We start from the raw sequence: 27,774 nt of genomic DNA, 5'->3' as shown, positions 1-27,774 counted from the left end.
CTGATTGCTTTGCTTACTTGCTAGCTTGATTCATAACCAAGCCTTTTGTGATACCACTTTTAATAATCCAGTAAATAAATACTCACAGAATGACTCTCTCAAGGAATACCTAAATACCAAAAATTATACTTTAAAAGCTTTGTGGAGTACATTTCCAATTTTAATATGAATGACTTAGATTATCCCCATTTTGGATTATCTGTCTTATTTTAGGTATTGCCATGGTCTGTAGTTGATCTAAAAATGTGTCATAAAGTACTCATGTGCTCCTTCTGCATTGCATGTGTTTTCCACTAGAAATACGATGCTTTAAAAAAATAGCATGTGATACAAACTGAGTATTAAAGTGAAATACTGGTCTGTAGTGAAATTATTAAAATGGCGCCTAATGTTTGCCTTGTACGCCAGAGGAAACTCTTCATTGTCTTTCCCCTGGTAGGCTCCTCCTTTGTTCTCAGGTCCCCAGATACAAGTACTAACAACTTTAGAGATTAAACAGCCATTGTTGAGATAGCCTGGGAAACTTGGTCAACCTCACATGCTTTCGAAACAAGTGATTTAAAATGGAATTTAGGAATTGCATTTCTTGGGGATGCTGTAAATCTTTTGTCTGTATACCCCATAGTTCCTACCATAATCCTCTAATGATAGCAAGAGCTCACAATTAGTTTACTGAATGAATGCCAGTTTTTTCCATGAATAATTTAGATCTATAAGTATCAATTACTATATTTTAAAGTAATTAATACATATTATGCCTAAAGTAAATCTGCAAACATAAAGTGAAATCCTAAAGCAATATATCTTTAAAAAATTGGAATAAATTGAGGGAGCTGTTTAAATATGATTTTTTGGTGTTTTTTATTGTAACATATGGTGCAACACCATATTACCTTTTCTTTTGAGACGGAGTTTTGCTCTTGTTACCCAGGCTGGAGTGCAATGGAGCGGTCTCGGCTCACCACAACCTCCACCTCCTGGGTTCAGGCAATTCTCCTGCTTCAGCCTCCTGAGTAGCTGGGATTACAGGCACGCGCCACCATGCCCAGCTAATGTTTTGTATTTTTAGTAGAGACGGGGTTTCACCATGTTGACCAGGATGGTCTCGATCTCTTGACCTCGTGATCCACCCGCCTCGGCCTCCCAAAGTGCTGGGATTACAGGCATGAGCCACCGCGCCAGGCCCATACTACCTTTTAGGAAAAGAATCTTGTATTTGCTGCTTATACATTTACGTGTTTTTCAGTAAAATAGAGCTAATGGATTCAGAACATGTGCATAGACACGCAAGTGTTTTGCAGGAGCTTTATAGGAAGAACACAACCATGCTTACTTTTGATTTATTGACCACTTTAGTTTGTGACAGATGCCATCTGAATTTTCATGTTGGGATCCATTTTTTGACCGTGAAGACATAAATTATTCCCAGTAGGCTGGTGACTTCATTTAGCCTCTCATGCCTTTTATTTTGTTGTGGGTACATCTGGAGACCCATTATCTCCCACGGAAGACCCCCACCCCTACCAGCCTGTTAAGTAATAACAACCTTTCTCACCCTGAAACAATAAAAGTATCAAATGATTGCAGCCTCAGAAACAAAAGATTCCCACTTCCTTTCAGAGCAGATTAGGGCTGTGATTCCCCTCCCACCCTGGTGAGCTGACACTCAAAAATATCTACTTTAGCCCTTTCTTTGTTAAGAGAGGATCATAACGGGGTGTGTATTGTACTCTTTCATTTTTTCCAGCAGGATATCTCCATTATTTTGGTCTGCTGCTTGGCACATGCAGCAGTTCTTCAATAGCACCTTGAATGGTGGTGTTTTTCTTTTGTCATGAAGCTTGAGCTTCATCTAAATAATTGCTTTTGTTCAGAAATCAAACCCCACAAACCAAGTGTTTTTGACAGACACACTGACTCTGAGAATGTTCTTTGCCCCGTGTAAAATCAGCATCAATTCTTGATTAGATTCTCTTTCTGCCCCCATTAATTCCCAGGTCGTTTGGGTCCTGGGAATTGCTTGTTTGTGGCTTCTCTAATGACTATTCTGTGTTTAATGGGTTTGCTGATAGTTTAGAGCAATTTGGAAGTACTTTATGACTAGAATCTTATTCACTGTTTGGCAGAAGATGAAGGGGATTAATTGTAAGGGTATTGAATGAAGATGCTCTAGTTGTTAAGGAAGGGATGTAAGAGGTTAAGCACCATGTTTCTGAAGCCATAGAGCACACCATATATGTATCCCCTGTCATTGCCATAAGAACAATCCTTCCTTCCTTCCTTCCTTCCTTCCTTCCTTCCTTCCTTCCTTCCTTCCTTCCTCCCTCCCTCCCTCCCTCTCTCCCTTCTTCCTTCCTCTTGGCAGTTTAACAGAGTAAGGTTTCATTCAAAACTTATTTTTTCATTCAAAAACTTGTAAGTGCTCACTATAGAGAACATAAAAAATTAAAAAGGACTTCCCTGTTTTGGTGTGTCAGCTTCTGTTAAAAATGAATCATGTGTAGTTTATAAAATTATGTATGAAGCATTCCTGGGAAGATTTATATGCCTTTCAGACTCAGCACCCTGAGTTCTAGTGACACCCTTGCAAAGCTCATTCTTTGCCTCTCAATTGTTTGGAAAGACACAGTGGTGTAAGTTAAGAGCCTAACCTTTAGAGTAAAAATACCTAGGTTTAAATCCTGGCTCACTTCTGTATTAACTGTGTGATCTTTGGGGAAGTTAATTAACTTTTTAGGGTCTCAGTTTCTCTCATGTGTGAAATGGAGGTAATGGCGTCTACCTTGTAGATTTGTTGTATTAAATAAGTGAATGAATACACATAAGGCACTAATTGTGTTAGCTGTTTTTATCATCTTAACCATAATATTTAAATACCTGTTTTTTTCCAGACAAAATTTGAGGATTTAAAGAGATAAGATAAACTTCAGACTTTCTCACTAAATGAATTAACAATCTATATAGTTAAGTGATAACACAGAAATACTTAAATTGCTTAATCACTAGATAAGTCTAGTGGGGAAATTAGAACACCCACACGTGAGTGCCTATCTACTGGAACTTTTTTTAGGGCCACTTTGGGTCCTCATGACACATGGACTTTTGTCTTCAATTTGAAGAGCTTAGAATAATGATACTCAAAGTGTGACCTGCTTCAGGGTCACCAAGATATATTTTTTAAAATGTAAAATCCAGGGCCCTCTTTGCACCAGCTGAGCCAGAAATACAGGGCAAAGAGCCCAGGAATCCACGCTTTTAGCAAGCTTCTCTGATGATTCTTATGCATGCTGAAAATAGAGAACAGCTGGCATAGAACAGCGGCTCTCAACCTAGATGTTCATGAAAATCACTTAGGGAGCATCCTAGGGACAGCAATCCTGATTTAATTGTTGAGGAGTGGTGCACTGAGCATTCGCCTTAGCAGGTGATTATAGCATGGAACCAGGGTTGAGAAGCAGTGACAGCAGAACACAAGTAGTGAAGGTGATGGTCAGGGATGTAAGCTGACTTGATATTTTCAAAAAGTCATTATGATGGTTATCAGGGGCTGGGAAAAATGGAGAGTTACTTAATGGATACAGAGTTTCTGTTTGGGATGATGAAAAGTTCTGGAAATGGATAGTGGTGATGGTCACAAACTTTGTGAATGTATTTAATGCCATTGAATTGTACAGTGAAAATAGTTAAAATATAAGTTTATGGTATGTTTAACACAATTTAAAAGTACTTTATAAAAACCATTTACAATTCACACATTCTGGCTGGATGCTGGGACTCACGCCTGTAGTCTCAGCACTTTGCGAAGCTGAGGTAGGAGGATCACTTGAGCTCAGGAGCTCAGTAATAGCCTAGGTGATATGGCAAGATCCCATCTCTACAAAAAATTTAAAAATTAGCCAGTCGCGGTGTCATGCACCATGTAGTCCTGGCTACTGGGGAGGCTGAGGCAGGAGGATTGCTTGAGTCTGGGAGTGTGAGGCTGTAGTGATCTGTGATCATGCCACTGCACTTCAGTCTGGGCAACAGAGTGAGACTCTGTCTCTAAAAAATAGAAATTGAAAAATATTAGTTTCTAAATTTTTTTAAAATTAAAATATTCACTTACTGAAGCTTAATTTTTTTTTTCCTTTCACAGTGACAGTGTATCATGTATGCCACTGATTCCAGGGGACACGCCCCTGCTTTCCTCCAGCCTCAGAATGGAAACAGTCATCACTCATCCGGCTACGTTCCAGGGAAGGTTGTCCCATTGCGTCCCCCTCCCCCTCCAAAGAGTCAAGCTTCAGCCAAATTTACCTCCATCAGACGAGAAGACCGGGCAACCTTCGCATTCTTACCTGAAGAACAGCAAGCCCAGAGAGAAAGTCGAAAGCAAAAGAGACACAAAAATACTTTCATTTGTTTTGCTATTACTAGTTTCTCATTTTTTGTTGCACTTGCAATCATTTTAGGAATATCCTCAAAATATGCTCCAGATGGTAAGTTTGCCTGTATGTACATAGAACATATTCTAGAAGAAAAAAGGGGAGGAAATAGTAGAATACTTAAAAAAAATTTTTATCTTAAGTTAGCCTTAGCTAACTAATATGCAGTTAGGTAATATGAGGTATAATTTCTTATGAATGAGAGCAATTGTTCAATAATCTGTTGGAAATGATACAATTCAATGATTGCTCTTTCTGTCCATTGTGATGCTTTGTTCCAGTGCTCTAGAAGGTCTTGGAGCACCTGTTTTGTAAATGCTTTCTTATGGTAGGTATGATTTTTGGACTGTGGCAAGTTTTTTTTTTTTTTTTTTTCTTTTTTTGAGGCAGAGTCTCACTCTGTTGCCCAGGCTGGAATGCAGTGGTGCCATCTTGGCTCACTGCAACTTCTGCCTCCCAGGTTCAAGTGATTCTCCTGTCTCAGCCTCCCAAGTAGCTAGGACCACAGGCAAGTACCATCACACCTGGCTAATTTTTGTATTTTTAGTAGTGTTGTGGTTTCACCGTGTTGGCCAAGTTGGTCTTGAACTCCTGACCTCAAGTGATTTGCCCGCCTTGGCTTCCCAAAGTGCTGGGATTACAGGTGTGAGCCACCATGCTTGGCTGCAAGTTTGTTTTGGTTATAAATGTAGTGAACTAGATTAAATTTTTTTTTAAAGTAAGTGACTACAAATAATAAGATTTGTGTATGTGGCTTGAAATGGGCTTGGGAAGCAGTTCCAAAGGAAAAGCTTCAAATATTTGTGAGTAACAATATATATCCTGGAAGGGAAGCATTCGTTAGGATAAAAGTTCTGACGTCATTATCTAAAAATCAGTCATTTCTTCCTAGTTAAATGTTATCCAGGGAGATTTTAATTTCTTAAATGGTCTTTTCTTTTCAAGTTAATGATATATCAATACTTTGAAAAGTTTTAAAGAAGTTGGTTGCCATTAAGCCTTAATAGAATACAAACAATTAATTCCCTCATAAAAGAATACCATCCATCTGTCTAAAATCAGGGGGCTCGGGGCTGTGAAGGGAGAAGCAGACTCTTAATAGTCTGCACTGGGTACCGTATTTTTCTGCATTTTTAAACAAAGTCCACAACAGATTTTTGTCAAGTTAAGTGCTTCCTTAAGTGGCTATAACAGCTCAGAAGCATTTTACTACTTATAAGACTACGAATATTGTATTATTTAGTTTTTCTGGGTCCTTTAAGGGATTTTTAAAAAAAATTTAAGGTTCCAGGAGAGGTAGTGCTAAATACTTCTAAGAAAATAAACCTGAAATGAGAGAGACATGCATATTAGTATCCTTAGGGACCAAACTAGTAGAACACATTATGAACTTATGTTGATTTCCATTGCATGCCATATGACTTCCTCTCTCCTTTTCCCTGCTGAATAACCAAGTTCTCTATGCTGATTCATAATAACTAAGTTCGCTGTGCTGATTCATACTTCCCAATTATTCTGCAGTAAAGGGATGCTAGACTAGTGGGAAATCAGAGCTGAAGTCTGTGGCTTTGATTGGTATTTTCATATTCCGTCTAAAACAGGGCATTGCTGGTGTGGTTCCTTGAATCAATTTTCTTTAGTTTCACATTTTGGCAATGTAAGTGCAGATCATCAGTGGAAAGATCTGGTATGCTGAAATATTTCAGGGACAGCCTGACTGTGGTAATTGCCATTACATAACTTCGATAATATAACTCACTGCTCTGCAAGTGGGTAGCTGGGAAGGTGGGGCTGGCTGAGCTATTTTTCAGTGCTTAGTACGGGCCACAGATTTTCTCATTAAGTGCGTTTTACTGGAAGGAAATCGCCTGGAATTTTTGGTGGTGGTTCTAATGAAGCATGCTCTCCTGAGGAATAATTATAAACAATTAAGAGAAATTATATAACCATTGAAGTAGGCTCCAGACTTCAAAAGACTGGATTTCCTTCTTTGTAGCTAGATACAGTGCTTGTTATAACACTATGGAGAATTTCAGGTAGATGTTTTATGGAAAGAGGGAAGTAGAAGAAAAGTTCAAGGAATCCTCATTATTAAGTCAAAACAAATTTAAGAGGTTTTTTTTTGTTGTTTTTTTGATGGGAAGGGAAGCTTAAAGATTGATTTTATTGTAATAGTATACTCATTGACTTATCAGAAGCGTTAAATATCAACAGTTATGAAACTGCTGTGAGAAAACTGGATACCATGAAATAATTGCCAGGGATATAACTGATGAGACTAATTTTAGCTGTGGTTAATATCACCTTAAAGAGAGAGCATAAATCTAGGGCATCGTAAGAGCTCAGAAACAGGAAGATGTTTGCATTAGTGTTATGCAAGTTCAAAATGAGGAATCTTTTTTTTTTCTGTATAGAACAATATCTCTGTGCAGCACCCCACTTCTCTATTTTTTCTCATGTTATTCCTCAACATATACCTTCCATCTTAATGAAAGGAATTTCTTCATATGGTTTTCAAGCATATCTTGCTTATTCCTACCTTTGCTCAGTTTAAATACAGCCATCTTGGAATTCTAACTGAGCAACCAAATGGACTACTTGGATCACAAGGGATACTAGTATTACTAGTGTTCTCTGATCCTCTTGTTTAAATACTGCCCAGGTCTTGGGTCACCTGTTCATGAAGCTGCCTCAGTTACTCCAGCCCCATGCCTCCTTTGCCTGAGGTCTTTTGAACCTCAAGTCACTACCATATTGTTCAGCATTTCATTTGTTCATACTGGGTGGTTTTTTTCTCCAAAGCTTGAATATAAACTCTGAGGAAATGTGAGCTGATTCTATGCTTTATAAATTTTAAAATATCTGGTACAGAGTGGATAAATTGATTTTCCACAAATACTTGATCATTAGTTGATCAAAATTGAAGATGTGATTTTTTTTTCTCCCCTCTTCAAAATTATGGTAGACATTAAAGGTGTCATGCATTAAATAGCTATGACTATTTTATTTAAATACTTTGATATTTTCATTATTATAATACCTATTCAAGAGCCAGGTTCTAATTCCAGTAAAGGAACACTACAAGTAAAGAATCTCATTTTCTAAAAGGGAAAACTTGCATATCACTCAGGTTTCTAAGTAATATTTGGCTTCTCTAACCTGTAATTTCCTCATCTCTGAAAATAAAAGTTTTATTGTTAGCCACTTGCGTCTTTCATTTTGTTGGGAGAGCGCGCATGGCTGAAGATAGTGATGTTGTTTCTCGGTCTTGGAGAGAAGTGCTATTAACACCTACTTCATTATTCACTGTGTACGGGAAGGAACTTATGAAGACCTGATAAATGTATTATTTAGCGATTTTCACTTTTACCAGGATGTTGCGAACATATTTTCTAAAACAGCTTTCTAGTGTGACTCCCAGGACAATTTATAATTTTGCCTCTTTCTATTGGTTTATTTCCAGAGTAGATGATTCAGGTGAACTCTTTTTTTTTTCTTTTTCCGTGAAGTTTGTCCTGAACTAGACACTAGCAATTTAGTTTTGCAGTAATGCTTTAAAACAGAAATGTGTTGAGAAATTAAAGAGTAAGATGGTTCTCTGCTAGTGGAAAGGGGTGGGATTTCCATTCTACTGGCAGGGAATCAAAGTATGTTAGCACATTTCTTACAGATCTGCAGTAAATAATGGTAGTGCTTAGATTTGGCTATACTATACTTGCATTTTAATGGGTTGGATGGAATATTAATGTGTTTATAGAAAATTGCCCAGATCAAAATCCTCGTCTCAGGAACTGGGATCCAGGACAAGATTCTGCAAAACAAGTTGTTATCAAGGAGGGAGATATGCTCCGTCTGACCTCAGATGCCACCGTGCATTCTATAGTCATTCAGGATGGAGGTAGGTAATGGTTCTTGCCTATGGGAACTGCAAGGTTGCTCTTTAATGTGGGGGATAGTTGATGTTTCTTGTGTAGAAAATTATTGTTAGGCAGAATAGCCTTTAGTTTGTGGTATCACTCTAACCATGGAGACTTGGAAAGTTCCTGAGATGAAGCCAGAGAATTTATACAGAGATGAACACCATAGAATTTAAGAGCTTAGACCTTAGGTATCATTCAAATTAAGACCCCTGATTTATAGACAAGGAAACAGTACCAGAGAGGTGATCTGTCAAAGCTAAATTTTTGTTACAATTCTGAGAGTGATGAGAAAGTTAACATGAGTAAACATATACAAAAATAAGATTCAGGTTTGTAGGCTTTTAGATGTTTTTTGAACGACTACACCAAGCTCAGCTGGAAGTCCAATGTTCTATCTGTTGCACCACAGAGCCGGCTGGCTCTTAAGATATTTTTAAGAGAAATTATTTAACCTCTAAAATGAATAGATTGAAATTCACAGTCATGGGCATTGAGAGTATATTAAGATATGAACTCTTCACTTTTCCCTTTGGTTTTCTAAGCAGACTCTTAGTGAATTCTTTTTTCCGACTTGATTGCGGAAGTGTATTTTACCTTAAGGTGAAATCTATTTCCTTGTATCTCAGAAAGATGATTTAGAAGTTGGCTTACAGGGGTGATGTTCCCTGCAGGACTGCTTGTATTTGGGGACAATAAAGATGGATCCAGAAATATTACTTTGAGGACTCGTTACATCCTGATCCAGGATGGTGGGGCGCTTCATATTGGAGCAGAAAAATGCCGCTATAAATCCAAAGCGACAATTGCCTTGTATGGCAAGTCAGATGAAGGTGAAAGTATGCCAACATTTGGCAAAAAGTTTATTGGTGTGGAAGCTGGTGGGACACTGGAGTTACATGGGGCACAGAAGACATCATGGACGTTGTTGGCAAAGACCCTGAATTCCTCAGGCTTGCCCTTTGGGTCCTACACCTTTGAAAAGGACTTTTCCCGGGGCCTCAATGTGAGGGTCATTGACCAAGACACAGCCAAAATTTTGGAAAGTGAGAAGTTTGATACCCATGAATACCACAATGAGAGCAGGCGACTTCAGGAGTTTCTGAGATTCCAGGATCCAGGTCGGATTGTTGCCATAGCTGTCGGGGATTCAGCCGCTAAAAGCCTCTTACAAGGAACCATCCAGATGATCCAGGACCGGTTGGGGAGTGAACTGATCCAAGGACTGGGCTACAGGTAGGCACACCTTCCCAGATCCTTATTAGAGTCTGTGTCTGTGTGAGAGGATTGAGGCTGGGGAAAGAAGCTGCAGCGGGACTCAGGCATCAGAAGGCCCACTACCATTTGTACACCTGGTAGCTTTGAGACATGGGGCTGGAGGCTAGGACACTGCATACAGAAGCTGTTTTCCTTGGCTTTCGCTTATGAAGCCCTTTGTGAACTGGAGTGCCAGGCTAGTGAAAAGCTGAGAACTAGAAATGAGGTACTGAAAAACAGCCAGGCAGTTTAAGGACAATCTGCCTCTGAAGAGACTTCCTCCTTTCATTACCTTCTGAAGATCATATGAAACTCAGGCTAATTGAGGCAACTTACGAGTTCAAAGGTTAGGGCAGAATTTCATGCTAAGTTCTAAACCTTTCCTAAAAGCCTATGGGGCGGAATATACAGTTTTGTTGTTGTTGTTTTGGACTCCTTTGCATGCTGATTTGAATCTGCTTGTTTGATTGGCACAGGTGTATAGACCCCTCGCATATGAGGAAGAAAAAAGTTAAGAGGGCTAGGAAATTCATCCAGATAGCAGAATTCATTTCTGCTATTTATGGTTAACGTACCCTGTTCTTTTTATTTTTTATTTTTAGAGACAGGGTCTTGCTCTGTTGCCCAAGCTGGAGGGTGGTGGTGTGGTTACAGCCTCCACCTCCTGGGCTCCAGCCATCCTTCCGTCTCAGCCTCCCAAGTAGCTGAGACTACAAGCAATTGCCACCCCACCTGTCTAATTTTTAAACTTTGTGTAGATATGGGTCTCATTTTGTGGCCTAGGCTGGTCTCCAACTCTTTTGCTCAGGTGATCCTCCTGCCTCAGCCTCCCAAAACATTGGCTTTACAGGCATGAACCACCACACCCAGCCTTCTTGTGCCATATTCTAATTAACTGTGATTTCCTAATGCAGTTCTGAGTCAAGGGGAAGTAGCTGGCCTAACATTTCATTTAAAAAACAGAAGTTTTTAGTTCTGCTGAACGTTCTTAGTAAAGTCAGGGAATATCTATGGTGGAAAAAGTAAGAAGACCTCAAAACCCACATGCCAGAATGATCTAGGCACTATTTTTTCCTTTGATGGTCGATTGTTGGAATGGGATATTACCTACAGCAATTCTAGAGAAGGCTATAGAAAGACAAAAACTAGGGAAGAAAAACAGTCTGTAACATTTTAGAAATGCCTTTTATTCACATAGGAGATATTTAGGAGATACGAAGTGCTGGATATCCATGGATGGTTAGACGAAAGGATACTGTCTCAGAGCCCTCGGTTAATCCCGTGGATAAACAGAGACCCAAATAGATGATGATCATACACTGTAGTGAGAAACGCTGCAGTTACAGGGTGTAATGGGAACATAAGTATTAATAGAAAGAGCCTCTACATTGGCCTAGCGAATCGGTACAGGCTCCCGAAAGGCAAGAGACCTGGAGGGAATTCAGGAGTGTGCTGTGTAGACAGCAGAGAAGGAAGCTTTTTCAGACCGAGGAAATTCCATGTGCAAAACCTCAAAGCGTTGTTTTTTTTTTGTTTTGCTTTTTATTTTTGAAATATGATACAAAAAGGTGCTAAAAATAAGAATGTAGAGCTTAATGAGTTGCCACAATGTGATGCCTGCCTAGCCACCACCCAGGTCAAGAAATAGGACATTGCCAGCAGCCCAGAAGTTCCCTTCCTCCCTCTGCTGTACAATAATCACTGTCTTCCCCACCAAAGGGAGACATCCTCCTGAATTTGTGGGATCTACTAAAGTTTCAGCTTGCCTGATTTTCGACTTCATATAAATGGAAGCAGACAATATATGATATTTTGTGTCTGGCTTCTTTGTGCATGTTATTGTGTTGTGTTATTGAATGCTATTCACATTGTTGCATATAGTGCTGGCTCATTTTCTTTTCTTTTTAAAATTATAAATAGAGATGGGGGTCTCACTCTGTTGACCAGGCTGGTCTCCAACTCCTGGCCTCAAGTGATCCTCCCATCTCAGCCTCCCAAATTGCTGCAATTACAGGCATGAGTCATGTGCCTGGCTGAGGCTCATTTTCATTGCTGTTTATTTTCTGTTGTATGACTATACCACAGTGGCTCATTTTCATTGCTGTTTATTTTCTGTTGTATGAATATACCACAGTTTATTTATTGGTGGCCATCTGAGTGGCTTTCCAGTTTGGACCTGTATAAAATTGCTTCCCCAGATGTTCCTTGATCCATCCGACTCTTGATGTGCATGTGCATATATTTCTATAATTTATGGACTTAGGAGTGGAAGCATGATTCTTTCAAAGTTAGAGAACTACTTTGTTTCATTATCCAGTAATGCCAGGGATTACAACTTCTATTTCTTCATGCTATTATTGTTTCTAGATTTGCATTAGCTGTGCCTATTTTGACTTTCTTAGGTTCCTCTCCCTACTGGTTTCTCAATTCCTTTTAAAATATCACCCTTGATTTCATAGAGGAATTATAGTTGTGATCTTTTGCCAACGTTCCATTGCATAGACATTATCTCCAATGTACATAAGCACATAGGCCTTTGAAGATAATGTTCTGGTGCACTGAAATTTTCCCTCAAGTGGAGGAGGGAAGTAGGAGTGTTTTGGAGATAATGTCAATAGGAGGGAAAGAACATTGTTTTATAGTTGCTGAGGCAGTTCTGGTAAAGAAAGGAAGCCTCTGATATCCTTCCTCTCTTTTCTTCTCTCAAATAGGAGATAATACATTGAGACATTCTTTATTTGATTCTTTCTGCTGTATCAAGGGATATAAATAAAACTACAAAGCACTGTTGTCCAAAGAGTAGCTAATCCATACAGGGGCGGCTGTGGAATTCGTGAGGGTGTAGGCATGCTTTGGTTAGCTTTTATCTGTGAATATCCAGCCATCTGTCAGACACAGATTATAATTGTTATTTTATTTCTAGAATAGGAAGTTGACATTTTTCTTTTCATGTTTTAAACCAGAAGTCCTAAAGCAAATTTTCTGGGTTTTAAAAATCGTCCCTTTGCTTTGATTGCTTTTGGTCACAAGTCTGAGCACGTCTCTCAGATATTTAGTATCAGAAATAATGGTGTTTTCAGGCCAGGTGCAGTGGTTCACGCCTGTAATCCCAACACTTTGGGAGGCCGAGGTGGTTGGATTACCAGAGGTCAGGAGTTCAAGACCAGCCTGGCCAACATGGTGAAACCCTGTTTCTACTAAAAATTAAATATTCAAAAATTAGCTGGGCCTGGTGGTGGGCACTTGTAATCCCAGCTGCTTAGGAGACTGAGGCAGGAGAATTGCCTGCACCTGGGAGGTGGAGGTTGCAGTGAGCCAAGATCGCATCATTGTACTCTAGCCTGGGCAACAGGAGTGAGACTCCATCTCAAAAAAAAAGGGGAAAAAAAAGAAATAATGGTGTTTTAAAAATTTAAAATCTGCTGGATACTGATTCTACAGCTCTGATTTAATTTAGGAATGTTAAGAAATCTCTCAGTTTGCAAGGATTTTTTAAAGTGGAGACTTTAAAAAAATTTTTAAAGTGGAGACACCTATGGTGCACCTTAGATCAATTATGTCAGGAAGAAGGATGAGACCCCCAGGCTATTGAAGGTTGATGATTACTAAGCTAACCTCTAGTCTCTAATTTAGGGGTTTTCAAATCATGGTGCCCTGACCTGCAGCATTAACATAATTTGGTAACCCATTAGAAATGCAGATTCTCTGGTCCTACCTCAGACACTGGGAGAGTGGGGCCAGCGATCGAATTCAGCACACCCTTCCCTTCTCCTGTTGATCCGGTTGCATACTGAAGTTTGAGAACCACTGCCCAAACTCAGTGGCTCTCAAGCGCAACTGCACATTCAAGTCACCTGGGAACTTTAAAAACATAGTGAGACCCTGTCTCCAAAAAATAAAAATAAATTATTATTTTTTCTTTTTTATTTATTATGTAAAAAAAAAATCAAAACAAATGCAGGACCCAACCTTTTGCTGTTATTATTAATATGATTCCCTTTATCTGAGATGGCATCTGAGCATTGATATCTTTTTCAAACTCCCCAGGTAATTCTATCATGCAGTTAGATTTTTGAGAACATTGTATTAATAGAAAGGATAGTTTCAAAGAGAGCAGGTGATAACCATTTTAAAAGAAAGAAAATAGCCAGGGGTGGTGGCCCAGGCCTGTCATCCCAGCACTTTGGGAGGCTGAGGTGGGCGGATCATGAGGTCAAGAGATTGAGACCATCCTGGCCAACATGGTGAAACCCCGTCTCTACTAAAAATACAAAAATTAGCTGGGCATGGTGGTGCGTGCCAGTAGTCTCAGCTACTTGGGAGGCTGAGGCAGGAGAATCGCTTGAACCTGGGAGGCGGAGGTCTCAGTGAGCTGTCATGCCACTGCATTCCAGCCTGGTGACAAACTGAGACTCCATTTCAAAAAAAAAAAGAGAAAGAAAATAAATGGATTTATGGCCCAATGATATGTGTGATATAGATGTGTGTTGAGGAAGTAAGTCAATGATTAACTGAAATTGTAGTCATCCATGTTCCACCTGTTACAGAGCTGGACAAGCAAGTGTTTTAAAACTAGGTGTATTTCCTTCTATGATGTTACTTCAGTCAAGGTTTGGAATTGTAGGCACATGTGGAAAAAACATTAGAGATGGACAAAAATGAAATATCAGAATTAAACAGCACTCTGTAATAACATCTTTGTCAGGGATTTTGTGAATACCATGACAAATAATCAAATGCACATGCTCTTTTTCCTTTTAGGCAAGCTTGGGCTTTAGTTGGTGTCATTGATGGTGGAAGCACTTCTTGCAATGAATCTGTGAGAAATTATGAAAATCATAGCAGCGGTGGGAGGGCTCTTGCCCAGAGAGAATTTTATACTGTGGATGGCCAGAAGTTCTCTGTGACAGCTTATAGTGAATGGATTGAAGGTAGGCAAATACAGGTTATACTCTTGTAAGACACCGGTAAGTATTATGACAGATTTTTTTTTTTTTTTTAGAATAGTATTTTGTTCAGATGACAGTCGCCTGGTTAGGTTTCTCAACTAGTTGAAGTTGAAACTTACAGTTTTTCTACTGTACTTAACCTTTTAGAACAAAATCCAGTAATCTTTTAGAACAGAGGTGTCCAATCTTTCGGCTTCCCTGAGCCACACTAGAAGAAGAAGAATTATCTTGGGCCACACACCAAATATAGTAACACTAGTGATAGCTGATGAGCTAAAAAAAAAAAAAAAAAAACTCAATGTTTTAAAAAAGTTTATAAATTTGTTGTTGGGCTGCATTCAAAGGCATCCTGGGCCGCATATGGCCCTCGGGCTGTGGGTTGGACAAGTTTGTTTTAGAATATAAAGTTGAGCTGAAACTAGAGTAGACCATTCTTTAGTCTAGAAACAGTCTTCTGGGCTTGGGGTGAAGAGATGATCTATTAGGGATGAGGAAGCTTCTGCCTCCAGGATGACTGCTGTTTCTTTGCCTCTGCCAAAAAGCATAGATGGTGGATAAAAAGCGTTTCTTAGCAGGAATTTTATCCTGTAAGAGGATTTCGGGGAGTTTAGTGGTACTGCCTCCAGTAATATTCAAACAGGATAATTACTGACAGACCGCTAGTCAATGTTTCCTGTGTAGGAAATGTTATTTTCATTTCCATATTAGTAATAACTACTCATTTCTGAAAGATGGTACGATCTAGCTATCTCTTGTAAGATACTGTTCATGTCTCATGTTCTCACTGACTCTTTCTAGAAGAGGCGGAAAGTTTTCTTCAGGAATCAGAGAATGAACTTTCTTTTATGCTTTCCATTCAGTAGTGCTAATTGGAGATAGTCTTAGACAGGAAAGAAAAAATGAGTTACTGAGTAATACAAATCTTTCCCATCTAACTTTCTGGCTTAAAAAAAGTTTAACAGAAAGAAACAAATTCTAGTGATCTTTCAAGTCGAAATTTATTTGTCTAGTAGTCATCTTTTTTTTAAAGCATTACTGAATTTTTTTTTTTTTTTTTTTTTTTTTTTTTTTTTTTGAGATGGAGTCTTGCTCTGTCGCCCAGGCTGGAGTGCAGTGGTGCGATCTTGGGTCAGTGCACTCTGCCTCCCGGTTTCAAGCAATTCTCCTGCCTCAGCTTCCCAAGTAGCTGGGATTACAGGTGCGCACCACCATTCTTGGCTAATTTTTTTTGTATTTCTGTTATAGATAGAGTTTCACCATGTTGGCCAGGCTGGTCTCCAACTCCTGACCTGAAGTGATCCATCCACTTCAGCTTCCCAAAGTGCTGGGATTACAGGCATGGGTGCATTACTGAAATTTTATCTGAACAAAAGAATGTTTCTTTTTTTTTTTTTTTCCCTTTCTGTGGAGAATGGGATCTCGCTGTGTTGCCCAGGCAGATCTCGAACTCCTGGGCTCAAGCTATCTTCCTGCCTCTGCCTCCCTAAGATATAGGATTGTAGTGAGCCACAGTGCCCAGCGAGAGTGTTTCTTAATTGCTGTTAGGGCAATTTATTTTTTTGGTAAAAATGTAAATTTGGGGTAGGGGTTGTTTTTGCCTCTATGAGTTTTTTTTATCTTTCTTCTTAACCTGCTTGTTTTGATTCTTGGAAAGTATAATACAGAGGCTTTGGAAGAAATTGGGCTCTGGAATTAGATTAGTTTTAAATTTGGGCCTCTACCATATTTAGCTGTTATTCAAACTACCTGATCTTTGGTTTTTTCATCTCTAATAAATATAATAGCTCCTGTCTCTGACAGGATGTTTTGATGAAAGTTTATTACGCATGTGAGGTCCCAACAACTATTTTTTGTAGAGATGGGGTCTCACTCTGTTGCTCAGGCTGGTCTTGAACTCCTGGGCTCACGTCATCCTCTGGCCTTGGCCTCCCAAAGTGTTGGGATTACAGGTATGAGGCACCGTGCCCAGTCACAAATTGTTATTTTACGTATTTACTTATTTTGGAGACAGGGTCTTGCCCTATCTTGTAGGCTGGAATGCAGTGGCCTGATCACACAGCTCACTGCAGCCTTAACCTCCTGGCTCAGAGTAGCTGGGGCTATAGGCACACGCCACCATGCCCGGCCATTTTTTTTTTTTTTTATGTTGCCCAAGCTGGTCTTGAACCGCTGAGCTCAAGTGATCCTCCTGCCTTGACTCCTGAAGTGCTGCGGTTACAGATGTGAACCACCATGCCTGGCCCACAAGTTCTTAAATATTGAGATTGTTAAGTATGCTAATGTCCTATCCATTTTTCTGTGCTTGGATCAAATTGAAGCACTGGGTATTTATTACAGGCCTATCCTCTGCTTGACAACTTCTGCTGGAATATATGTACTTGTCACATGTTAGGATGGTTTGGGGTCAATATAACAGTTGTAGCACTGAGTTGAAATACAGTGAGAGATTTGGGGATCGAGAGCTTTCTTCAAACTTATAAAATAATAGTTTGCTAAGGTGACATCTTGTGTTCCTTCATGCCTAGCGGTACATGGAGCACTCTTTTCTCGAGGGCAGGGATCTCTCTGTTTTCATACTTTTATTATTTATATCTGTAGAGTGACTGATACATGGTAGCATGAGTAAAAATTTGCTGAATCGTATGTGGTTACCTTAACTTTTGATTTGTGAATCAGTGTGAGGGTTGATTTTAGAGGAAAAAAATGTACTGTTAATGCATCACTTTTTTTCTTTCTTTTTTTGGTTTAGGTGTTGCTCTTTCAGGTTTCCGGGTAGAGGCTGTAGATGGAGTGAAGCTAAACTTGCTAGATGACGTTAGTAGCTGGAAACCTGGAGACCAGATTGTGGTCGCAAGCACAGACTATTCCATGTACCAAGCAGAGGAGTTCACTCTTCTTCCCTGTTCCGAATGCAGCCGTTTTCAGGTCAAAGTTAAAGGTATTAAACTGTTCAGAGTACTACTTGGGAAACACACTATTTTCTTGGGATTTAATTCCTGGGATCCTGCTTCCTCTCAGTCACTACCATCATCACCACCATCACCAACACCACCGTTATCAGTATTTAAGGTCATACCAGTGGAGTGCATTGAACACTAGATTCCAGGGAATATTAGATGAAAGTAGCTATTGAGCAATATTCTTGCTGCTAATGATGCATATTGTTTCATATATATTTTTTTTCATATATCTTTGCATATGTTAAAAAAAAAGAGATGTCAACTAGATAAATTGATTTTTCCAAGGTATTATTTTAAGTTCTGGGGTACATGTGCAGGATGTGTAGGTTTGTTACACAGATAAACGTGTGCCATGGTGATTTGCTGCATCTGTCAACTTATCACCTAAGTATTAAGCCCAGCATGCATTAGCTATTTTTCCTGATGCTCTTCCTTCCCCCAGCCCCCTCCATTTTCTTTTGTATTAGGTTTCTATTATCAGATAATAGTAAACCCAATGATGAACTAGATCCATTTATTAATAGAAGTCTTTCTTAATTAAAAGAAATCTTATGGTTTTCAAGTGCCTATTGGATTAGCAAAAAAAAAAAAAAAAAAAAAAAAAACCTCACTAATATTTAAAATGGAATCAATATGTATCAATAGGTATTTCCATAAGACTACATTTTCTGGCTGGGCACTGTGGCTCACGCCAGTAATCCCAGCGCTTTGGGAGGCTGAAGCGGGTGGATTACTTGAGGTCAGGTGTTTGAGACCAGTGTGGCCCATATGGTGAAACCCATCTCTACTAAAAATACAAAAAAATTTAGCTGGGCATGGTGGCACATACCTGTAATCCCAGCTACTGGGGAGTCTGAGGCAGAATCGCTTGAACCCAGGAAGCGAAGGTTGCAATAAGCTGAGATCATGCCACTGCACTCCAGCCTGGGCGGCAGAGCCAGACTCCGCCTCAAAAAAAAAAAATGACTACACAAAGAAATTCTTACTGTAAGTTGCGTATCAAAAGAATGCCTGACTCTTACCAGGCATTCATTTTGAGCCTGGTACTTGGCACAGCCCCTTTGTACATTGCTTCATTTATGGGATTCATTGTGCATTTCACTCATTCTATTGCTTTTCTTCTGAACTCAAGATTACACATTTATGGTATTTAAAAAAGAGTTTACAGTAACTGTTCAGTAAGTGTTTCTTTAGTTTTTCAGTAATTTAGAGTAATAGGTAGAGCTTTGACATTTAAGGAAAAATTTTCTGCTTTGGAAAAAAACAGTGATTCGCTCACTTGGCCCTTTTTCCCCGTGCTTCATTCAACATTGTACTTTTCCGTCTTGATAATGCAGGGCATAAACAAAACAAGAACACCAGCACCAACAAAAAACCCCCAAAACTATGATGCCATCTGGCATTAATTCTTTTTGGAAATTCCAACTCTTGTTAACAAGTCTACATGATGAGTCTTCATGAACTCTCCTCCCATGATTTATGTGTATTTTTCCTTCCTGAGTTTACATAATAAGATCATCAGAGAAAAGCTCATTATTAAAGTGCTTCTACACTTCCAGTAAATGTGAGAATTTAAAAGAATGCATAATAATACTGAAATAAAAAGAAATGGGAAAGAAAAGATGGGAATTTCTCTATTGTTAATGTCCAGTGGCAGATTACTTTAGCTTTCAAGTAAAAGCATAAACAGTTTGACACCCCGATATTAACATCCGCGCGCCATTTGTTTTATGGATTCACCATGCATTTGGCTCTTCATATGCCCTAGGGGAGGAGACTAAAAAGAGCATATGGACGGAAACTGGAGAGAAAGATTATGGACCATTAGGCAGATTCCAGATTATTAGTGCTGTTGAAGGGAGGATTGAGCTGCTTCAGAAAGGAACAAGCTCTCTGTCAGTGTGTGGGTTTGAGAATTGGCAGGACAGTTAGTAGTGAGGGTTCAGGCAGCAGGTGGGGACTGGACTAGATCATCTTTAAAATCCCCATGCCCTGGGATTCTGATTCTGAGGTGTGAGAGAATGGGAGCTGATGATAAGTTGTCAGTATCATCTTGGGGTTATGGAATGAAGAGAATGTCTTTTTGAAGTGAGTTTCATGTTTTCTTTGTTCTAACGTTCTTTCTTCCCTTGACCACGTCAACCAGAAACCCCTCAGTTCCTGCACATGGGTGAGATCATAGACGGTGTGGACATGAGAGCTGAGGTTGGAATTCTTACTCGGAATGTTATGATCCAAGGAGAAGTGGAGGACTCGTGCTACGCAGAAAATCAGTGCCAATTTTTTGATTATGATACCTTTGGGGGACATGTTATGGTAGGCAAAAGGATTTGATGATTTCTTTGAAATCCTGGTTGCTAAATACATGTTTGAAGAAAATGTCAAGTTTTGGAATGAGATATAAATGGATATTAAAAGCAAATCATATTTTGTTTCTCAAATGACAATGAGGAGGTTTTAGATGATTAAAATAGAATGTTATGACTTCATTTAGTTGACCTGGACCTCTAGTTAAACAGTTGTTCCGTGACGAGTCAAATCAGTATATTGGGAAGAACCAATTACAGAGACAAAAAACCACGAAGGAGCTTGGTTGGTATCCATGCATGCGATTTCTGAAAGCATCAGTTAGTTTTTTTAAAAAAAAAACATAGTATTACCAAAGGGTTAGCAATACTAGCAAGCACATACAAAGTATGTTTCTGTAAAAATATTTTTTGTATGCAAATTTTTGTTCTGGAAAAAAAGAGTACTTACTATATACTAGGCAGTATTCTATCAATATATACTAATCTGTTGGACTTTGGGGCTGCATTTTGGCTATATGTGTCGTAAAATCACTTTTTGTGCATTGAGTAGGCTGTGGCTGTAAGCAGCATTTCTGTTCCAGGATTTTTTTTTTTTTTTTTTTGAGATAGAGTCTCACTCTCATCCAGGATGGAGTGCAGTACGTGATCATGACTGATTGTGCCTCAGTATCCTGGGGTCAAGTGATCCTCCCACCTCAGCCCCGCCGAGTAGCTGGGACCACAGATGTACACCGCACCTGACTTATTTTTGTGTTTTTTTCTGAGACAAGGTTTTGCCATGTTGCCCAGTCTGGTATTGAATTCCTGGGCTCAAGCAATCTGCCCATCTTGCCCTTCCAAAGTGCTAGGATTACAGGTGTGAGCCACTGTATGCAGCCTATTACAAGGATTTCTGCAATGTTGATCAGTGTTATTCGTTTGTTTTTAATACTGTGATTGAAAATCTAGTGTTTAAAAATATTGAGAGAGCTCAAACTTTGGATCACAGAAGAATTTTTAAAAATAACTTAAGCCAACAATATTATGTGCTAACTAAAACACTGGGGAGGATTTAGAAATAAATATTTATCAGACTTTGATGGAGGATATCTAAATGAAGAAGATGAGATTGAGAATGACTAAAATATTTGAACAAATAAAGGAAAGCTGCAATAATGATCCCTGCGAAAGTGTTTTGATTTGTTCAAGTATTTTGGTCCTAATTGAAGGCATTTGCTAAAGTATTAACTGGGAATCTGGGAAAACAGAATGCAAAAGAAAATCAAATGTTTTAATACATATTCTCTTTTGGATGTTTTCTGTTAAAACAATTTTTTTTTTTTTTTTTGCTAGTTCCCTATTCTGAAAAGTATGAGTTTTATTTTGGTACCTTGACTTGCAGATAATGAAAAATTTTACTTCAGTCCATCTTTCTTATGTGGAATTGAAACACATGGGTCAGCAGCAGCTGGGGCGGTATCCTGTTCACTTTCACCTGTGTGGAGACGTGGATTATAAAGGAGGATACAGACACACAACATTTGTGGATGGCCTGTCTATTCATCATTGCTTCTCAAGGTGCATCACTGTGCATGGGACAAATGGCTTGCTAGTAAGTAGCCTCACATTAGTCAACCCATATTATTGAAATAGCTAACTCTTTAATTCTCATGACTTCTCAGTTTTGTATATGTAAACTGTTTAACCACACACTTTGCTCTATCCTGCCTTTTCTGAGCATTGCATGATTTTTCTGTCTGAAGGAAGCCTACCTTTTCAACCACCCAGAGTGTCCTCTTTTAAATTTAATTCAATTTTATATTTTGTATTATTTATTTATTTACAATTTATTTTTATTTTTTGCCCCTGTGGGACCCAAGCAGATTGTCCCTTCAGAGATAAATTAAGCCTGACATGCCACTTTGCCCATTCTGCTAAGGTTCACACCTCTTTTTCCATTTGCGCTGAATGTGCTACACTGGATAGCACTTGTCACTTAAATCACAATCAGTCTTGTTACCAATGACATTAATATACTTTTATTTCTGCAGATAAAAGACACCATTGGATTTGACACACTAGGTCATTGTTTCTTCTTGGAAGATGGTATTGAACAGAGAAATACTTTGTTCCACAATCTGGGACTCCTCACCAAGCCGGGCACTCTCCTGCCCACGGATAGGAACAACTCCATGTGTACCACCATGCGAGACAAAGTGTTTGGAAATTATATCCCTGTGCCTGCTACTGACTGTATGTGAGTAATTGGCAGAGAGAAAAACCCATGCGTCAAGGCCTTTGACTTTTGGGGAAGAGGTTTTTGGGGGAAGTTTTTAGTGGGCAGGAGTTCTTATGAAGAATGTTGAAATCACCTTGAAAAATGCCTTGCAGGGCTGTTTCGACTTTCTGGATTGCTCATCCCAACAATAATTTGATTAATAATGCTGCTGCAGGATCACAGGTAAGCAACGTTAAAGTGACCTCAGATGTTTTAATTTTTTTCTTGTTTATAAATAGTCTGGTTTATATGGATGTGATGTCATGTGTGCCAGTGTAACCCAATCATGATGTTGTTTTCTGGTATTACGTATTTAGCTGAGAGCAGGATAGTTGAGACGGTTCTTCTATTTCTCCTAAATCCTTTGTGCCCACTAGTATCTATGAGTTTGATAAGACAGACGCCAAAGGGGGAAAAGAAGTGAGTGTACTAATCGCTAGGGTTATGTTATTTCCAGAGAGTATTTTTGGTGTATTAGGTACAATCTTTCTGGCATTTAAGTCATATGTGGTCAAGGAACTGATAATTTCAATTTCAGGGTATTGATAAAAATAGGCTTAGGTTGGGCACAGTGGTTCACGCTTGTAATCCCAGCACTTTGGGAGGCTAAGGTGGGTGGTTTGCTTGAGTTTAGGAGTTTGAGACCAGCCTGGGCAACATGGCAAAACCCCATCTCCACCAAAAAAAATAAAATAAAATAGCCAGGTGTGGTGGTACATGGCTGTCATTCCAGCGACTTGGGAGGCTGAGGTGGGAGGATACTTGAGCCCAGGAGGTGGAGGCTGCTGTGAGCCAAGATTGTGCCACTCACTGTACTCCAGCCTGGGTGGTAGAGAGAGGCCCTGTGTCAATAAACACACACACACACACACACACACACACACACACACAACAACAACCCGCAAAAAAACTTAGCTTTTTTTTCTTAATGAGAATGGATTATCTTGGAGAATACCATGACAGTTGTCACTCTGATCAGGGGATACACCCTTTTGTTGAATGTAAGGCTTTATATACACGTGGGAATCTCATTTCCTTGGGAAAGCAGCAAAACTCATGTACGTGCCGTGAATTAAGACTCACATACGAGAATAATTTTTAAGAGAATAAATGATATGTTTTGGATAATAGAAATGTCTCCTGGATAAGTTTGGAGAAATTTGTATTTATTACTGAGAGTTTTAGTATTATTAAAACTTCTAATGTAAAAGCTAAATGATTCTTTTTTTTTCTTTCTCCTGAGACAGAGTCTCACTCTGTCACCCAGGTTGGAGTGCAGTGGTGTGACCCTGGCTTACTGCACCCTCTGCCTCCTGGGCTTTAGCTCTCTTCCCACCTCAGCCTTCTGAGTAGCTGGTACTACAGGCTCATGCCACCATACCTCACACCTGCTTATTTTTGTATTTTACACACACACACACACACACACACACACACACACACACACGCACGCACGTAGAGAGAGAGAGAGAGACAGACAGACAGACAGATGAGGTTTCGCTGTGTTGCCCAAACTGGTCTCGAACTGCTGGTCTTAAGCTATCCACCTGCCTTAGACTCCCAAAGTGTTAGGATTCCCTGGCTAAATGAATCTTTTAAGATATTATGCTATCGAGATTATAATTGCGTTGAAAATTGCAATGAAAAATATGAAATTTACAGTGATACCTAAATATTCACATTTATACATCATGGCTATTGAAAGTTTTTAAAAGGAAATAAATACCTAGCATTGTTTCCTAAGATGAAGTAAAAGATTAGTTGAAGGGAGTATTTGAGATAACAAGAAAAAAGGCATCAGTGGGTGATGGTTTGAACTCATATTTGTTATTTTCCTTAAAAACATAAAACGTAATCTGAAAGTCCCTGTCAACTAAAGATTCTTATTTGACAGGGCAGAGCCCCAGACGTTTGATCATTTTAGGTTTCCATTCATTCATTTTTCATCAAATATTTGTTGAGCCTGTATGAGGTTTGTGCTCAGAGTTTCTAATTGGAAAGTGAGTTTTTGAGTACAGATGACCAAGAAGTTGATGCACAGCCATCTTCTGATCTATGTGACATTACGAGTCAACAGCCAGAACAAAGATTTCTTTTAGCTCTTTTTAGAAGTCAGGGCTTGAAGATTAAAGCAAATTGCCAAGAGTTCATGAAAAATAGAAGGTGAGGCTGCCATATACCCTTACTATGTCTCATGTGAGAAAAGAAGAAAGCATTGCATGCATGTTCCTCCTTTTTATTCTGTGAGCTGTTTATTTTCTCTCTAGAAAAACTGTTCCAGTAAAAGCTAATTTGGGCAGGGTTTTTCCTCCCAAAGTAAATCAAACCATTTTTTCATTGTACCTTTCCACTGCCTTTTACAAAGCTCCTTTTACCTGTGTTGACACCACAGTGTTTTAACAGGAAACGGCTGCTACCCTCTTATCCCCGTCCCGCCCCCATCTCCATCTCCACTGCATCCTAGGATGGTCCACTCTGCCCTCAGCTTACAGGTTATGGTATGGAGTTTTCTTCTGACTCTTTAGGTCTTATGCTGTTGACTTGTCTGTTTTGTGCCCAGAAGAGTTGAGGTAGCAAACATTTTTCAGAGTAGTTTGTTCTATTAAGACCTGTTAATAAAATTTTATCATGGAAAATGTTACACATGGCATTCATTTTGGTGTGTAGGTATATATCTGCTTTCCATAATTCCTTTCTCGTCTCTCCCCCCATGGACTCTATTTGTTAAAGTTAATATAGGTACTTATCACATACATTATATTTTAATTATCTCTATATTTCTTACTAGACTATGAATTATTTGAGAATAGTCTTACTGTACACTTGGCATATAGCGGGCACTAAATAAATGTGTCCTGAATTTTAATTAATGCTGTCCTTTTACACTGTATTAAGTTTTAGCAAGCTATTTAATCAAAGTTCCATAAAGTGAAGTTGTCCTTCACATTGGGCTGATTTTTAATTGAGTTGTAAAATAAAGAATTGTCATGGGAGTTAAGAACATTTATTTCCATTTTTATGTTTCATTTTGAGTGTCAAAAATTTTTAAACTCTTCTGTTCCTATTAAGGTCAGTAATATTGAAATTGAACAGACAGGGCCCAAGCCTGAGACAGCGTCCTGATTCATACATGTGGTGATTTTTTTTTTCTTTGGCAAAAATTTGCCTCAAGACAGGAAGGGCATTAGACTTGTTTGAAAGAAGTCAGTGAGCTCTGCGTGCTGGTGGACAGTTGTTTAGTAGGCATGACTCATCTATCGAACAGGTTTGGAGGTAAACAGATAAAAACCATATTGCTTAACGGCTGTGCTATCCTGGTCACATGGAAAGTTGACTGGGTTTTAATCCTATGTAACTTTTAACCTAGATAATAATGGAAAAGTTTGAAAGTGAATTTTGATATCAGCCAATTATTTCTCTTTTGTCCAATCCTGCAAGCAAAATTAAGTTTGCTTTTCAAAAAAAAAAAATGGTATAACCACTTTGAGATGTGTGTACAACTTTTTATAGTCAATTCTGAACCTGAAATAATGACAAATTTGGGTGAAAAAGATTAAAGTTGCTTATGAAGCAGTTAGTTTACGAGAGTGTTTCATAGATATCTTTATAAATGAGGGTTTTAATGGGCTTGTCCTTTCATTTGTAGGATGCTGGAATATGGTATTTATTCCACAAGGAACCTACTGGGGAATCCAGTGGATTGCAGCTGTTAGCAAAACCAGAACTCACTCCATTGGGTATATTTTATAACAACAGAGTCCATTCAAATTTTAAGGTAGGTTTCCAAATTTTAACAATTGGTACATATGATAGACAGTGCAAAGGATGAACTATTGTGATTATATTTTAGTTCACTTTGTGCTGCTATAGTAGAATATCACAGATTGGTTAACTTAGAATGAACAGAAATTTATTTGGCCCACAGTTCTTAAGGCTGGAGTCCAAGATCAAGGGGCCAGTATCTGGTAAGGGTCTTCTTGCTGTGTCATCCACAGCAGAAGGGCAAGGAGAAGGCGAGAGAACAATAGAACAAATTTGCAGCCTCAAGCTCTTTTATAATCAGCATTAATCCATTTGTGAAGGTGAATGAGGGTGAATCCCTTATGACTAAACACCTCCCATTAAGTGCCACCTCCCAATACTTTTGCATTGGGGATTAAGTTTCCAACACATGGTTTTTGGGGGATGTATTCAAACCATAGCAGATAATAGTTGAGAAATGTCAGTTTTTGATAGAACTTGTCATCAGAGAAAGTAATTTGTGGTGAAAAACAGACACCTAACCCTTCCCTGTTCTGGATGTATGTGGAGGATTCCATCTATACGTACCTATTACTCATACAGGTATGCACAACACATACATGCACATGTAACCCAAATAATTACGTAGTGGGTTTGATTCATGTGTCCTCATCGTCTCTCTTGTTTCTTCCCTTGCTTCATGTCTTCCTCCCTCTCATCTTCTTTCCAATCTTTAATGTCATTACCTGTTTCTAGGGAGGTACACATTAAATAATATGCTTCCAGGGGTTGATAAGCATAATTCATCTCTTCTTTGGATTCACAGTGGCTGTTAGAGTGTCCTATTAGGCATTTAATATTAATTACATAAATAGCGAAATTTTGCTTAGGAATAGTTGACCTGATTTAAAATGATACAGATCAAGTAAACTAAAGGCCATTCGGAGTTTCAATTTTTTTCATGAAATTTTACTCATTTTGTGCTCACAAGGCACTTTGTTTTCATTACGTGTATAATGCCCAGATCCTTCACCCGGATGTGAGTCACACCACAGTTCAAGGAATACTTTGCATTTATGATACTCGGAGAACCCTTTAAAAACCTGAGTGTGTTACAGTTTGAAGAGCTTAGACTCACTTGATGAAGAGTTGAGGAAAAAACTATACAGAACTGATTTTTGTGAGCTGAATAGTTATTATTTAATGAGAGTAGCATTTCATAGCAGAAATCCTCAAATTTTCTTAATTGTAAATGGTATAAAAAGCACCTCATTCTAATTAATTTTTAACATGTAGTAATCGACTCAATAAGAATATTAAATTTAAATAACATGAGTGGATGATTAGGTGTTAATTTGTTACATTTGGAAATGACTGTCCAGGATAATACTTCATCGCCAAACGAGATCGAATTCTTGGGAGTACTCAAAAAGAAACATGCCATTTTGGAATAACTCATAAATACCTACATGCACACACAGACACACACCCACATGTGCGTGCGCACACACACACCAGTGCTTATGGCTTCAACTGCCGATTCCCCCCGAATCTGTACTAGTCCAGATTGGTCATGCTTACCCTACTGCCTACTGAGTACCCTTTGAATGTCTTATGGACGTAAATAAAACGTGTTTCAAACTAAAATTCTTATTTTTAGGTCCAGACCTATTCCTGTATGTCTCTTTCAGTGAATGAAACTACTACTCAGCTTCTGCCTGAACCAGAAATATATGAGCTTTTATTGCTTTCTCTCCCTCACCCGCAGACTTTCATCAATTACAAGATGATATCAGTTCTACCTTGTAAATAAATCTCGTTTTATCTGTTTTCCACCGTTAGTATGGCCACAAGTCTAGATCATCTTTGTTTCTCTTCTGGATTACTGAAATCATCTCCTACCTTATTTACCTCCTTTTTTTTTTTTTTTTTTTTTTTTTTTTTTTTTTTTTTTTTTTTT

At 38.8% G+C, this 27,774-nt stretch overlaps 1 protein-coding gene across 2 annotated transcripts in view; it reads left to right on the top strand.

Annotated features, from left to right (window-relative positions):
* Window positions 1-27,774, top strand: part of CEMIP2 (cell migration inducing hyaluronidase 2) — an 80,806-nt gene that overhangs the window by 14,516 nt on the left and 38,516 nt on the right. For both annotated transcript variants that reach the window (XM_017506377.2, XM_017506378.2), the window contains exons 2-11: window positions 4,136-4,478; window positions 8,182-8,322; window positions 9,016-9,577; window positions 14,360-14,529; window positions 17,297-17,485; window positions 19,654-19,823; window positions 21,198-21,407; window positions 21,847-22,052; window positions 22,187-22,256; window positions 25,720-25,848. In XM_017506377.2, coding sequence (XP_017361866.1) covers window positions 4,148-4,478; window positions 8,182-8,322; window positions 9,016-9,577; window positions 14,360-14,529; window positions 17,297-17,485; window positions 19,654-19,823; window positions 21,198-21,407; window positions 21,847-22,052; window positions 22,187-22,256; window positions 25,720-25,848 — 2,178 coding nt within the window. In that variant the 5' untranslated portion in view covers window positions 4,136-4,147. The remainder of the gene's footprint in view (window positions 1-4,135; window positions 4,479-8,181; window positions 8,323-9,015; window positions 9,578-14,359; window positions 14,530-17,296; window positions 17,486-19,653; window positions 19,824-21,197; window positions 21,408-21,846; window positions 22,053-22,186; window positions 22,257-25,719; window positions 25,849-27,774) is intronic.

The sequence above is a fragment of the Cebus imitator genome, unplaced genomic scaffold, assembly GCF_001604975.1.
Source record: "Cebus imitator isolate Cc_AM_T3 unplaced genomic scaffold, Cebus_imitator-1.0 Scaffold355, whole genome shotgun sequence".
In the NCBI taxonomy this organism is placed as follows: domain Eukaryota; kingdom Metazoa; phylum Chordata; class Mammalia; order Primates; family Cebidae; genus Cebus; species Cebus imitator.
The sequence above is the reverse complement of the archived record's forward strand: the minus strand, read 5'-3'. Positions and strand labels throughout refer to the sequence as shown.